We start from the raw sequence: 13,137 nt of genomic DNA on the forward strand, positions 1-13,137 counted from the left end.
CCCCTGATGCCCTGCTCTGTACCAAAGAATTGGTCTTTGCAGCAGGCCTGTGACAATAGGAACACTGACAGCTGGTTGCTCACTGACAGCTCGTCTCTCCTTTACCCTTGGTCTCCATCAGCCTCTCCTAGTTCGTGTCTCTTTTTTGAACCTCCCTTCTGAGAATCAGCTCTGTCTGGTCGAGGGGTGGGGAGGGGGTGTCCATAGATACTGCTGGAGAAGGGGCAGTCTTTGTCCCACCAGAGGGGACAGTGAGAAAGCAGAGAGTCTCAGGAAATGAAGTCTGGCTGAAGTCACAGATCTTGCCTCTCCCTTGAGAGGAACTGAGTCCCTACAGAGAAAGGATGCCAGGCCAGGTGTCTGGGGCAAAGCCTTCTCCCTCAATCTTATTTCCTGTGCCCGGGGCACGTGGCTTGGACCCAGCGAGCAGTAAGGACGCGTCGTTGAAAATAACAGAGCACCCTGGCTTGGGGAGCTGCCGTCTCAGTCACACCCTGGCTCACTCAGCCTGAGGGAGGGAGCGAGGTCTTTGCTTCCGCCTCAGTGTTCTGGACAGGACTCCAGTGCCTGAGCTGTTCACAGAATTGGCAGGAGATTGGCCAGACTGAGAACCAGCTCAGATAACCTGCTGGTAACCTGGGGAGATTCCAGCCTCCTTTTTAGGGCGAGCAATTGCCCATGGGCTAGAGGTGAGCAGTGTCACCGTGGCCACCAGGACGAGGAGCAGGTGCTTTATCTACACCAGCAAGCCAGTATTTCCAGTAAGAGGAGGTACATTTGGTAGCTTTTACCAGGTTCCCAGCTCTTTTCTACACACTGAGCTGGATGACCTCATTCAGTCCTCTCCGTGTTCCTTTGAGAAACACGACAATTGTCCCGTTTACAGAGACCATCTCATGAGTAACTTGGTCAAAGTCACCAAGCTAGAAGATGGCAAAGCCCAACTTCACACCCTGCCAATCCTCAGCCCGTCCTTTCAGCCACGTCACCGAGAAGATTTCTTTTAAAGTTGGAAAAGAAAATGACACACAAACACACACACACTCTTGACAACCATTGGTGGCAAAAATGCATAATGCTGAAATTTTACAAAATAAGGTGTGCTTTTTAAGGAATTTCTGTTTTATTCCTCAAAACAGCATCTACCTGCAATGGGTACTAGTCTTGTGTAGGTTGTAAGATCTCTTGTTTATTTGATCTAGACACAGTGCTGGGTGTGCGCTTGGATTTTCTGACCCTTGGCGATCATTCCAAACCCCTAGTGGGCTGCAAGGATCTGGTCCTTCCTCCCTACTTAAGAGTATGGCTGGCAAAAAAAACAAAAAAAAACATAGTCCTGTGGATACTTGAAATGTGATGCTTAAAGGTTGCACTGTTGGCATTAGGCAGGGGTGCGTTCTAGGGACCAGAGCTCTGGTCCTCGTTCTGCCTGTTTATTCATTCTGCTTTATCTTGACATGTGTACTATTGAGGAAAAAAAAGATTGAACTGATGGCAGCTTTCTACCTCCTAAGGAGTCTAGCAATAGAGAACACAGAACAGGAAACAGCCCTAGAGGTACCCTCTCACACAGGAAAGGGCTCGCATCCAGAGCATCCTACGTGCTTTCTGCTTGAGCTCCTCCAGCAAGGTCTTGACCACCAGAGATGGCCAGTGCCCGGCTGGCCAGTGCCCGGCTGGACTGAGATAGCTGTTTGCACCTCTTTCTGGGGCCCTGTTGTGTTACTCATTCGTCCTGATTCTCTGCCCCAGAACCACCGTGATCAAATTCAGTCCTTCTGCATTGAAGGTCCTTGATTAACTACACGAAGATGATCATTTTCTTCACCATTATCCCTTCCTTTTCCAGGCAAGTTGCCATCTGATTTACTCTCCTTGTAGAAGGCATTTCCAGATAGCCCTATAAACTCAACATCATTCTTGAAGTTCGATGGCACATCTTTCTAAGTAATAATAGGGCTATAATTTACTCTGAGCTGTTTTCACCTTTCATTATAGCAACTAACAAACTGAAGGCCACTGCAGGTAGGAGAGGGGATTGTTTGGGTCATGACGTAGAGCTTGCCTCATCTTCCCAAACTGCTTTGACAGGAATCGACTTTGACTGGTGTCATTCTCTCTGGGTTGGAACCACATGTTAGTGGTAAGAGTAGGCGTGTTTAAAGGTTGATCATTTCAGCTGTAGCCAAACTCCTACCAACTGCCAAGCAGTAACTCTGCAAAGGAGGCAATCGGTAGCTGAGAAGCATTATTTTGTCAACATGTGCCCTGACCACTGATGCTTAAATTCCTCATACTTTCTGCCATAGGTGAGGAGATCAGGAGGTCGATAGGGAAAATTGGGGGCGCAGGAGACCCACGTGTGAGTCCAGGTTTCTCTGCCTTCTGGCTCAGATCATGATCAAATAAATTCTTAAATTCTGTGAGTTTTAGTATTCTCAGTCATAAATAGATACGACTAACAGCCCCCCTTTTGCCAGGTGGCTTAAAGAAGGAACTCTTCCTAAAAGTGCTCTCTGCAAAGTGAAAAACATCATACAAATGTTACATATTAATGTACACGGAGGAGACGTGAAAGGAAAAACACCTTCTTGCTCAAACTAAATTCTAGACCAGGAATAAAGAGGAGAGATTTGGGGCTAGGAATCATTTAGTAACAAGTTAATTATGCAAAATCTAGAAAGCTTTCCAGGTAGCCCCTTAACGTCCCGGAGGGTTTCTTTTACCCACCAGCCATTGCTGCCATCCAGCTATGTACGCAACAATGCTGACTTTCAGACCGTCTCATAAAGTGGCTTCTCCATCTGGTCTCCTTATTCTTCAGCCATCCTGAAATGAGCCCTGGTCACTAGCTTTTTCTCCTTCCTTCCTTCTACAAATTTTTCCTGAATGCCCTTTCTAAGCCAAGTACCAAGTAAGTCACCAGGGAGACAGCCATGGGCAAGACATGACAGTCTGTGGGAGACAGGCATTGCACAAAAATTACTGAATTGCAGTTGCAATCAGTGCTGCCAAGAAAAGAAAATGTTGAGTTCTCAGAGAGCCTGTAACAGGAGAATGTAAGGATCATCTTGGGTGTTGCCGATGATTCCAGGAGATAGAGCGCGTTGCCCTCACAATAATTAACTAATCAATGTGCGTTCCGCCCTTTCAACTTTAGGACACATGTTCTCTGATGTTTTGTCACTTGATCGGGCTCTTAAATCAGCCCTACAAAGTCCACAGTGTTCTCACCCTGTTCCAGAAATCAAGAAACCCAGGCAAAGTGATGATCCCAAGGTCAACTCGTTCTGTCCCTTACAGAATTTGTGACTCTAAATCCTGGGCTCTTTCCACCCCACTCACTGGCTCACTGGCTTCTCTTTCTTGAGAGTTGACATTTTGGGAAAAGTGATTTTGAGAAAAAAAGATCAGCAGGGAAAAACACTCACCTTTCCTGGGAGACACGTGGGTGGAGAGTCCCGAGGTTGGTCTCAGTCACGTGGCAAGAGGAAGCCCACTGAGATGTGAAAAGACATCCTACATGCTTGGTGTGCGTTGCAGTCTTCACAGTTGCCCACAGAACTAAAAACCCTCTCTGACCCCATAGGTGGACCCTGAAGTCTTACCTGTGTCTAGAGGAACAGGTGTGACCTCTGTCAAAATAAAACACACAGAATATCAGTCACCTTTCCTGTAGGAAACCTAGCTATTCATTGACTTCTCACAGCATCCAGAGCCCCCTCGATTTACATGTGAATTGATCCTCAGAGCCTCCATCTGTTCCCTGCTTCCTGTGTCCTAGGACTCTGTGTGCATTCATCCTTGTATTGACCTGCTGAAATAGGCATCTGTTTGCATCTGCATTGTGCAGATGAGATAACTCAGGCTCAGAGAGATGAAGTAACTTGCCCAAGGTCACACAGCTTGTCAGTTGGAGAGCCAGGATTGGAACCCAGATCTGACTCCAAATTCCATGCTCTCACACACTCTGTTCTACCACTCTCCCTCCCTCAAAACTAAACATAAATTTCATACCTGCTTCCTGCACTTCCCTTCTGGGGTTTCTAGTATTTAAAACCAGGAGAGGCTGCAACAGCCTCGGGCCAGTTTTGAAAGGCTCTGGTACCCTCCCGACTCCCACCCACAGACATCCATCCCCCTCTGGGTTAAGGGTGCCCACCCACCACATCCCCTCCTCTTGAAGAGAGGAAAGGGAAACTGAGAACTCAAGGATTCATTTAGGACCAACCTGCAGCCAAATTACACAAAGACCCCAAGGTACAAGAAGTGACAATGCCCTTAGTTGCTTTTCTAGACTAGTGAGCCCTCGCTAATCGGTTTGGGTTTAGCTACAGTCATTTTTCTCCCTTTTAAAGGGAGGGAGGAAAATGCAAATCTCTCACGGCAGCTCCAGAATCTCAGTCAGTAAAACTTTGCTGTTTCCCTCTCCTCTTCTCCCTCCCTCCCTCCCTCCCTCTTTCTCTTTCTCTCCAAAGAAGTGGTTCTGGCTTGTGGGGGGAAAAATAGCAAACAGACTTTATTTTTTTAGTACCTTTCTGTGTTTCCCGGTCAACTCCATGTGCCAGCATGTTGTCTTAACTCTGACGGTGACACAGCATTGAGCTGTGAATAATTCAACATAAACACCAGCCTCACTTCCACCCTCTTCTTTCCTCCTTAGGTGAAGGCAGCTTCCAAGTATGTGGATGTACCTGTGAGTATTTGAACATTGCTTTTGTGGGGTTTTGGGGTTTGTTTGTTTGTTTTGGGGGGGGGTTTGACTTTCATGGGAATTTTGATGGTGCCGTTTTCATTAGTTCCTGCTAAACTGTATCTTCCTGACTTGAATCACCAGAAGAAAGGAAGCCAAGAATATTTCATGGTACAATTGTTTTGAGACGAGAAGAGGGTATGGTTTCTTTCAACAGGAAAAAAGATCCAATTTGAGGGTAAACCCAGTTCACTTTCGTTTCCGTCTTTGTTGGTTTCTCTGGTCTATTTCATTCTGTTACCCTTGGGCTCTCCTCCCCTCCTGCGTGCACACCTTGGGAGTAGGGCCTTGAGCTAGAAATTTGCACAAGGGTGCCAGTACTTTTTTTTTTTTTTTTTAAACAAATTCTGAATTTGTTCATTTTTGGGTCGATTCTGCAGTTGTTTTAAGGAAACCTCACAAAACTGCTTATAATTAGTGCAGACCTCATTAATGGAGAGAGCTCTCAAAGTTCACAGATAAAGCACTCAAAGTTGCCCAAAATTTACATTTAAATTGAGGTTAAGTACTACACATGAATGCTGGAGTGTGGGATTACCTGTGATAAATCGGGGATACACTTTAGGCCGACTTTGCTCTGCCTATTAGCAAAATAAAATTGGAGAGATTTAAATATATTCCAATAAAGGGGGAAAGAAAATGATTCTGTTTCTCCATTTCTAACAAAAGAGGTGCGAGTCTCTATTATGAAATATTAAATTTAGAGAGCTTATCTCAACAGCCACCACGGGTCTTGTAGTGAATGTTTCTCATTCTGAACGTGGTTAAGTACCCTCCTTGTTCAAATACTTATTTGTTGAAATTTGTTTTTTTTTCTGAAAGGATTTATATTAACATTTAAATTCATTTCCCCAGGAAGCTAAGTGTATAATGGTTTATTGGCTTATTTCTCAAAGGATGGCAAAATGGAAAACTGGAGTGAACTTAGCATTAGAATATATTTTGTTTGTTTAATGAAAGAATGTACAATCAACAATTATGCTTTGAATTTATATAATACTTGTCCTCGGGGGACCTCTGACTCCTTCGCGTAGATAGTCCTTAGAATGGAGAAAAGAAAGAGCGCACATACCTGGAGCAAGGAGAGAAGTTAAGTAATTTATTTTCCCAAGCCCCAAAGTATAAACTTTCATTTCTCAGGGAGCGAACAGCTCAAATACTCTGAACCTGTTTCTCCATCCTTAAAATAGAGGTAATAATACCCACGTCACAGATTCACTGTGAAGACTTAATCACATACACACGTGGGACATTCTGCACCGTACCTGGTGCTCACTAGGTATTTAAGCAGCAGGAGTAGAGCCTTTGGGTTGAGAGAAGGTCGGGGGTGGGGGGCGAGTCTCTGCTCTATTGCACAGTGTGAGATGGGGGATGAATTTGCTGACATCAACCCTGGTTACACTGGTCTTCAACAATAATAGAAATTGAAATTCTAGCCTCCAACCCAAAGATCTGGTAGCTGAGGTCTGTTTTCTGTTCACCTTAAAGCAGGGGAAATCTCACCAGGGAGGTTTGAACAGGTGGCCAGTAGACAAGACCCAAATACTTGGAAAAAAAGTGACCTGGCAACTGGTAGTATCAACTGAAAGTATTAAGGAAGTCAAATAATTTGGGGGAGGGCAAAAAAAAAGTCAGGTCTTGGCAATTTCATTTGGTTCAGCCTAATTCCTACAAGCCAGGTGCAGAGTCATTGTAAAGATGAGATAAAAATGGACTCTCCATCAACATGCAGGGGAAAAAAATGAATTAGCCAAGTTTCCTCCCTCTAAGGAGGCACCAGAAAATGATGCAGCACGTCCCCAAAGTGTGGTCCGTTTACCACCGATGATATACAGTATCATCCTAACAGCGACTGCAACCAAACCTTCTAAAGCAGCCACTGTGCACCAGGCACTGTTCTAAGCACTTTATATTTAATCTGCACAACAGTCCCACTTTAAGGATGAAGAAACTGCCGCACAGAGAGGTTCACGTGCTCAGGATCCCACAGTTGGTAAGTGGCAGGGCTGAGACTTAAACACGATGTCATCTGCAAGATGATTTCCATCAGCGCAGAGACAAACATCTTTATCTGGATAATCGAGACATTATTTTACTGAGTATTAGAAAAAAAAATACGACTGGAACATCATATGTGTTCTTTCACCATGATTTCACCAAGTAGTATGGCTCAGGACAAAGCTAAACTTCAACTTCATCAAGCTAGTTTTATAGCAAATAATATTATAATAAGTGTTTTACTAAATAAAGGATTTTTTGGAAAATAATAGGACATAACACACAGGTCCTATATGCACATTGTTTACTTCTCAAAATTCTCCTCCTATGAGGGGAGTAATGTTACCATCCTGTTTCACAGCTGAGGAAGCTGAGGCACAGGGAGGTTAAGTGACACGGCCAAGGTCACCTGACAAGTAAGAGGGAGAGTGAAGATTCAAGTGGGAGCAGTTTGATCTGTAGAGCCCGCTGGCACTGGCTTGGAAGAGTCCATCGTGCCCATTTCTTTCCAACTCTGCCTTCAGAGAGGGCACGCTGGTAGCTCAGATTCAGCCGTGGAGAGTGTATTTACACCATGGAAATCGGCAGGCACTGCCGATCAAGGTTTGTTGTTTCGTTTTGTTTTTGTTTTTGCTTTGAAGAGTCAGTTCACCAGCTCCCCCGTGACTATCACCTGATGAGTCAGTGGTCCCCAAACCAGAATGTGCGGAGGTGATACCTGGCAAAAGCTTTTTGGTTTGTGTTCTGTTTGTTTGTTTGTTTTTAAATAGAGATTCCCAGGCCTTTGCCTCTAGAGATTTTGACTCAGTCATTCTGGGGTGGAGCCTGGAAATCTCTGTCTAAAAAGCTCTCCACCCAAGTCTGATACATACCGCAAGGTTGGGAACCAGTGGACTAAATCAGTGATTTTTAACCTTGGTTGCATGGAAGCATCTGGGGAGCTTTTACAAGGACTAGTGTGAGGCTGTTTGCCAATTTAAAGCAAAATCTCTGGGGGTGGGAGTCTAGGCATTAGTATTTTTTTTTTAATTGAAGTACAGTCAGTTACAGTGGGTCAGTTTCTGGTGCACAGCACTATGTCTCAGTCATGCATATACATATGTATATTCATTTCCATATTCTTTTTCATTAAAGGTTAATACAAGGTATTGAACATAGTTCCCTGTGCTATACAGAAGAAACTTTTTAAATCTATTTTTATGTGTAGTGGCTAACATTTGTAAATCTCAAACTCCCAAATTTATCCCTTCCCCACCCCTTTTCCCCAGTAACCATAAGATTGTTTATTATGTGTGCAAATCTGTTTCTTTTTTGTAGATGAGTTCATAGTGTCCTTTTTCATTTGTTTGTTTTTTAGATTCCACATATAAGTGATATCCTATGGTATTTTTCTTTCTCTTTCTGGCTCACTTCACTTAGAATGACGATCTCTAGGTCCATCCATGTTGCTGCAAATGGTGTTATTTTATTCTTTTTCGTGGCTGAGTAGTAGTCCATTGTATAAATATACCACAGCTTCTTTATCCAGTCACCTGTCGATGGACATTTAGGTTGCTTCCATGTCTTGGTAATCATATACAGTGCTGCTGTAGGCATCGGTATTTTTTAAAGGTTCCCATGTCCTCATTTGCAGCCAGGTTTAAGAACCATTGGATAAAATCACCTTTCTGCTTGTTTCTAGCTCCAAAGGCTCTGAGTTCACCTCTGTTACCGTGTAAGGTTTTTGGCGCATGGTCTATTGGTTTAGTTTCTTGTGGGGACTAGTAGTTCATTACCTCAGAGGTTATCTCTTAATTATCTACACTAGTAGAAAGAAGCACTGATACTAGACATACAAAATATCGCATAATCCCCAAAGCATATCTCTCTGTCTTAGATGTAGTATCCAACCCTTCCGTACAAAGCAGACTTGCATTCCTAATTAGGGCTTGCTTAGGACGCTGGAAATTTGAATTCGTTCTCCTCAAGCTCAGAAATATCCTGAGAGGAACAAGCTCTGATTAAAACGCTCTATGTTTTCCAAGCCACCAAGTGGCTTCCTCACAAATGATGTTTTCCATACATGGATAGAGTTAATCAAACAGAGATTTGTTTATTCGTTGTGTGCTTAATTATTTTCTAAAACCTACATCCTACATCCTACATCCTGTTCCATCAGTCTCTCCAAGCCACATTTAAAATAAACAGCGTTACTGTGAGATATTAAAAGCCATCGCCTAAAGTTGTTCCCATTGTGTGTAGATAGCAATGTGGTATAGAGCTTAATTTATCTCTTAGCCTTGGTTGTTTAGTCAAAACTATTTTCCATCTGTAACTACAAGTTAGCTTGTTGGTCTGTAAACAGTTTTTAACCATTTTGGTTGGAAATCGACTTAGAATGCACTGCACAGCCTTCCCTGCCTTTTAAAATAGGAAGCTGACAGTAATTTAACCTTTTTTTTTTTTTTCTGTGATCAAGGATCACCACTGTGACTGTGTCTTTCCCCAGTGGCCACATAGCGACCCACTCCCCCAAGGGGCTCCTGAGGTCTAGGGGACTCTGCCCTCGATGGCCCCAAACCTCATGCTGCTGGGTGTACATGTCTGGTCTACAGCTTGGCAGCCTTTTCCCTCAAGCTCAGGGCATCAGGAAGAGAGTCAGTGCTCATTTATCAGCACACCTGTTCCCAGTAGGATCCCTCATCCCTCTTCCTGGTCCACCAAAGGCGGGAAAGTAGACTTGTTGGAATTGGACATAAATCTGTTTCAAAAGGAAGATGGTTGTGAGCAGGGACCTGAAGACTCTGAGAAAATTATACACATTTTCATACCAAGACTCCGTCTTTTTTTTTTTTTTTTTTTTTTTGGTGTTGGTTTTTCCAAAGCCCCTTTTTTCTTCTTGGCTCCAAAGTAGATTCCAAAGGTAGGTAAGGCCATGAAGTGATATAATTTTGTGTGTTTGATGGGGGAGGGGGAGAATCATAGCAGCTCGTGTTTGTATAGCAGTTTATGGCTTTAAGGCATTTTCACATCCATTATTTTAGCTGTTGATTATAATCATCCTCGAAGGTAAGTAGGGTACGTCCCATTTTACAGATGGTATAACCAAGGCCCAGGGAAATTGAAATGATTTTCACAAGTTCCAATTTGTGGGGGGATCCAGTAAAAATCCACAGTGTGACTGAGAGGCTTAGACAAGGAAATGGAGGAAGAGCATATTCATTCATGACTTCTTTCCTTCAGTAAAAATTTACTGAGCACCTACTCTGTGCCAGGCATCATTTATGTGCCAAGGATACAATTGAAAATAGATCAAATAGACTCCCTGTGTTCATGGAGCTTATGTTCTCGTGAGAGAAGACAAAAACCAAACCAATAAATATATAGTACAATGTTGGATATTGGTACGTGCTCTGAAGAAAAATAAAAGTCAAAAGATGGAGAACCATGGAGTTTTGTTTTATTTTTTTAACTCTCTGGGTAAGCTGAACCGCACTGATTTTTTTTTTTTTTTCCGGTCAAGTTTTTTGAAATTTAAATGCCCCTTTAAGGACAGTAATTTAGTGAGAAGAGAAGGAGAGGTGAAAATAATGGTTACTGAAGAGCACGGTTAGCAACAGATCTGCTGAATTTGGCTTTGAATCTTAGCTCTAAGATGGCTGCGTGTGTCCAGGAAAAGGCTGTATCTGCCACTAGCATCAGGGAAGAAATGCAAACAGTAATAAGAAGTTTCTCAAGTGCCCCAGGTAGGGGTCCCCATCCCCACTGAGGATGCCTTTCCACGCAGGGCTGCCAAAGGGAGAGAAGGAGAGAGGTGCCAGTTGAGAACTGATAGCTGTCACTTCCATCTCATTGGAGAACCTCTATTGTTTCGTATCATGAAACTGCAACAATTATAGGACCATCACACAACCTGCTCAATCCATTTGCTGAAAATTGCTTGAAAGCGTAACAGTTGACTACTGTGGCTTTGGGTTGTCCTCATTGTTTTTCAAATTAATACCTTGTCATTGTTCCAGCAGGTGTTAAGAAATGTTACTAGCACCCTAGGGGCCAAGCATTGGCCCTTTGCTTGATAATTGTTTGCTTTGTATCAGGAAAGAAAAAAAAAAAACAAAAAACACAGTCCTACTGTTTCCAAACCTCCCTCATTTTCACCCTGGAAATTACACAGAAGTGTTAACTAACTTCAATTTGCAGTGCCTGACAGTCACGTCTTGTAGAGAAATGATACTTTGTGATCTAAGGTAAATCACAGTAATGAAAACTCATCTTTTTAGTTATTAGCAAACATACATCTCTACTGTGGAAATTTAATGGGTGTATGGCAGCTCTCCTAATGACCCGTATTACAGTGTTTTAATAGGTTTCTTTGGAGGTAACTTTGATTGCAACATCTCAAGCAGTGTACATTGTTAGTTTCTTTATTTTTTTTTTCCTTACAATAAATCATTTTGTAACTACTGGATGAACCACCTGCTTACCTCTCCAGAAAATCTCATTTATTTAAAAGTCAAATTCTTCCCCCTCCCCATGTTTTTTTAATCCTTGGACTATGAGGCTGTACTGGGAAGCAGTGACAACTAGTTGAATGTCTCCTCTGAGGAAACTGATTAGGAAATTAGGAAATACTCATTATATACTCAAGTTAAAGTACCCCCAAGACTATGACTTGGGTCAGAGGGGGTATCGGTTAAAAGACAGTTTCTTTACTTGGCACTTTCTCAGTTTTTCAAAGAGGGGGTCAGGGAAGGCTGTCAACTTTCTAATGTTACGTTAAGATCAGAGAGTAGAAGACGGAGTATGTTTGAGTATTTTGCAATGGAGGTTTCAATCCAGAGAAAAACCAGAGAAATATCTCTGGGTTATCCAGTGAAGATTTATCCATTAGAGTATCTTCGGTGGAAAAAAAAATTAATAGTAGGAAAAAAAATACCTATAAACACCTGTAATCCCAACTCCCTTCTTAGCCAGGTTGGATTTCTGGAAAGAGCAGGAGGTTGGAGTTATCAGTTCCTGGACTCTCCGGCCAGGCTGTGGGTAGCAATATCGTGTGCTGTGGTTAGCTCTCAGCTCCTGCAGAGAGCCTGAAACTCCGGCAAGTGCTGTGCGGGGATGGTGGGCTGAGGCACGGGGTGTCAAACTGCACGGGGAGGCGAAGAAGAGCCACTGTCTGAGAATTCCATTTTCATGTTTTCCTGTCTCTTTACAGAAACCCGGGATGGACGTGGCCGATGCCTATGTGACTTTCGTCCGCCACTCTCAGGATGTCCTTCGTGATAAGGTCAATGAGGAGATGTATATAGAAAGGTTATTTGATGTAAGTAAATGCCTTCTCCTCCTTGAAAGCCAAGGAGGAGACCCTCCAAAATGTGACAAAATAAGAGACAGGAGGATAAGTCACATTTTGAGAAAATGGATCGGTCCCGATGCAAGCAAAACCTTTTCCTCGCCCTCTGCCTTAGGCTCTTCTCTGTCGTGTGTCTGTTCCGAACCCACCCTGGCGTGGCCCTGTCTCAGTCCCAATCTGTGTGATACATAGGACGGCGCACAGCCTCGCAGCAGCCAGGCTCGCTTCTGCTAGAAGCTTGTGAAGCAGCTTCCTCTCACTGGCAAAGACCTTCCTTGGTCATGGTTCTCCTCCTTGCAATCTGGCCTCGCTTTAGGGAGATGTTCCCTGTTGTCTGGGAGGCTGGGACCAGCCCCCTCTCCTGAGGGTGGGACCTCCTTGCCACCAGCTGGGGTGTGGAGCTGTGCAGTAAATGTTGCACTGTTACCACTTCCAAGACGAATCGGTTTCTGGAAGACGAGAAATCCTTAGTTAGCCCTGGGTTTTGGCAAATCCTTTATGATCGTTCCTTGGTCATTTGCAGTTCTAAATTGAGGTGCCCCTCACCCTATTCCACCCACTTGAGAATTTGGGAGAAGAAGCAGGTGTACAAACAGCAGATCCAGCAGGCTGCCAGAGCCAGACCGAACTGCAGAAAAAGCAGGTTTCTGAGGGTTAATAGTTACCAAGCAATCTTATTTCCACTGGGACGACATCTGTACTTCCAAAGCAAGCCACTGAGGCAAAAGAGCAAAAAAAAAAAAGGAATCTGCTTCGGTCTCCTTCAGGCCAAAGCAGATGGGACTGCCTAATTTAGCCAGAGATTCTGTTGCAAGTGTCCAGCGTAGACCCGGCCCGAGTTTGCCAGTGTAGACCCGGCCAGAGTGCATGGACGCGGACGTATTTGTCTCCGTGTGGCTCTGAATGTACAGCCTACTTCTGTCTCGTGCAGCGTGAGCATCTCCTGTCCAGGTTTCTGTATTTTTAGTGCCAGCCCGAACATTAATGTTTTGGTCTACTATGGAATCCGTGTTTCTATAATTTTTCTGTGATTGTGTTCAGCAATTTACATTGAGTT

General features: G+C 43.7%; 1 protein-coding gene across 12 annotated transcripts in view; it reads left to right on the forward strand.

Annotated features, from left to right (window-relative positions):
- CADPS (calcium dependent secretion activator) overlaps positions 1–13,137 on the forward strand; it is a 416,509-nt gene that overhangs the window by 366,343 nt on the left and 37,029 nt on the right. For all 12 annotated transcript variants that reach the window (XM_032458143.1, XM_032458141.1, XM_032458140.1 and 9 more), the window contains 2 exons: positions 4,664–4,696; positions 11,943–12,050. In XM_032458143.1, coding sequence (XP_032314034.1) covers positions 4,664–4,696; positions 11,943–12,050 — 141 coding nt within the window. The remainder of the gene's footprint in view (positions 1–4,663; positions 4,697–11,942; positions 12,051–13,137) is intronic.

Source organism: Camelus ferus, chromosome 17 (genome assembly GCF_009834535.1).
Source record: "Camelus ferus isolate YT-003-E chromosome 17, BCGSAC_Cfer_1.0, whole genome shotgun sequence".
NCBI classification, from domain to species: Eukaryota; Metazoa; Chordata; class Mammalia; order Artiodactyla; family Camelidae; genus Camelus; species Camelus ferus.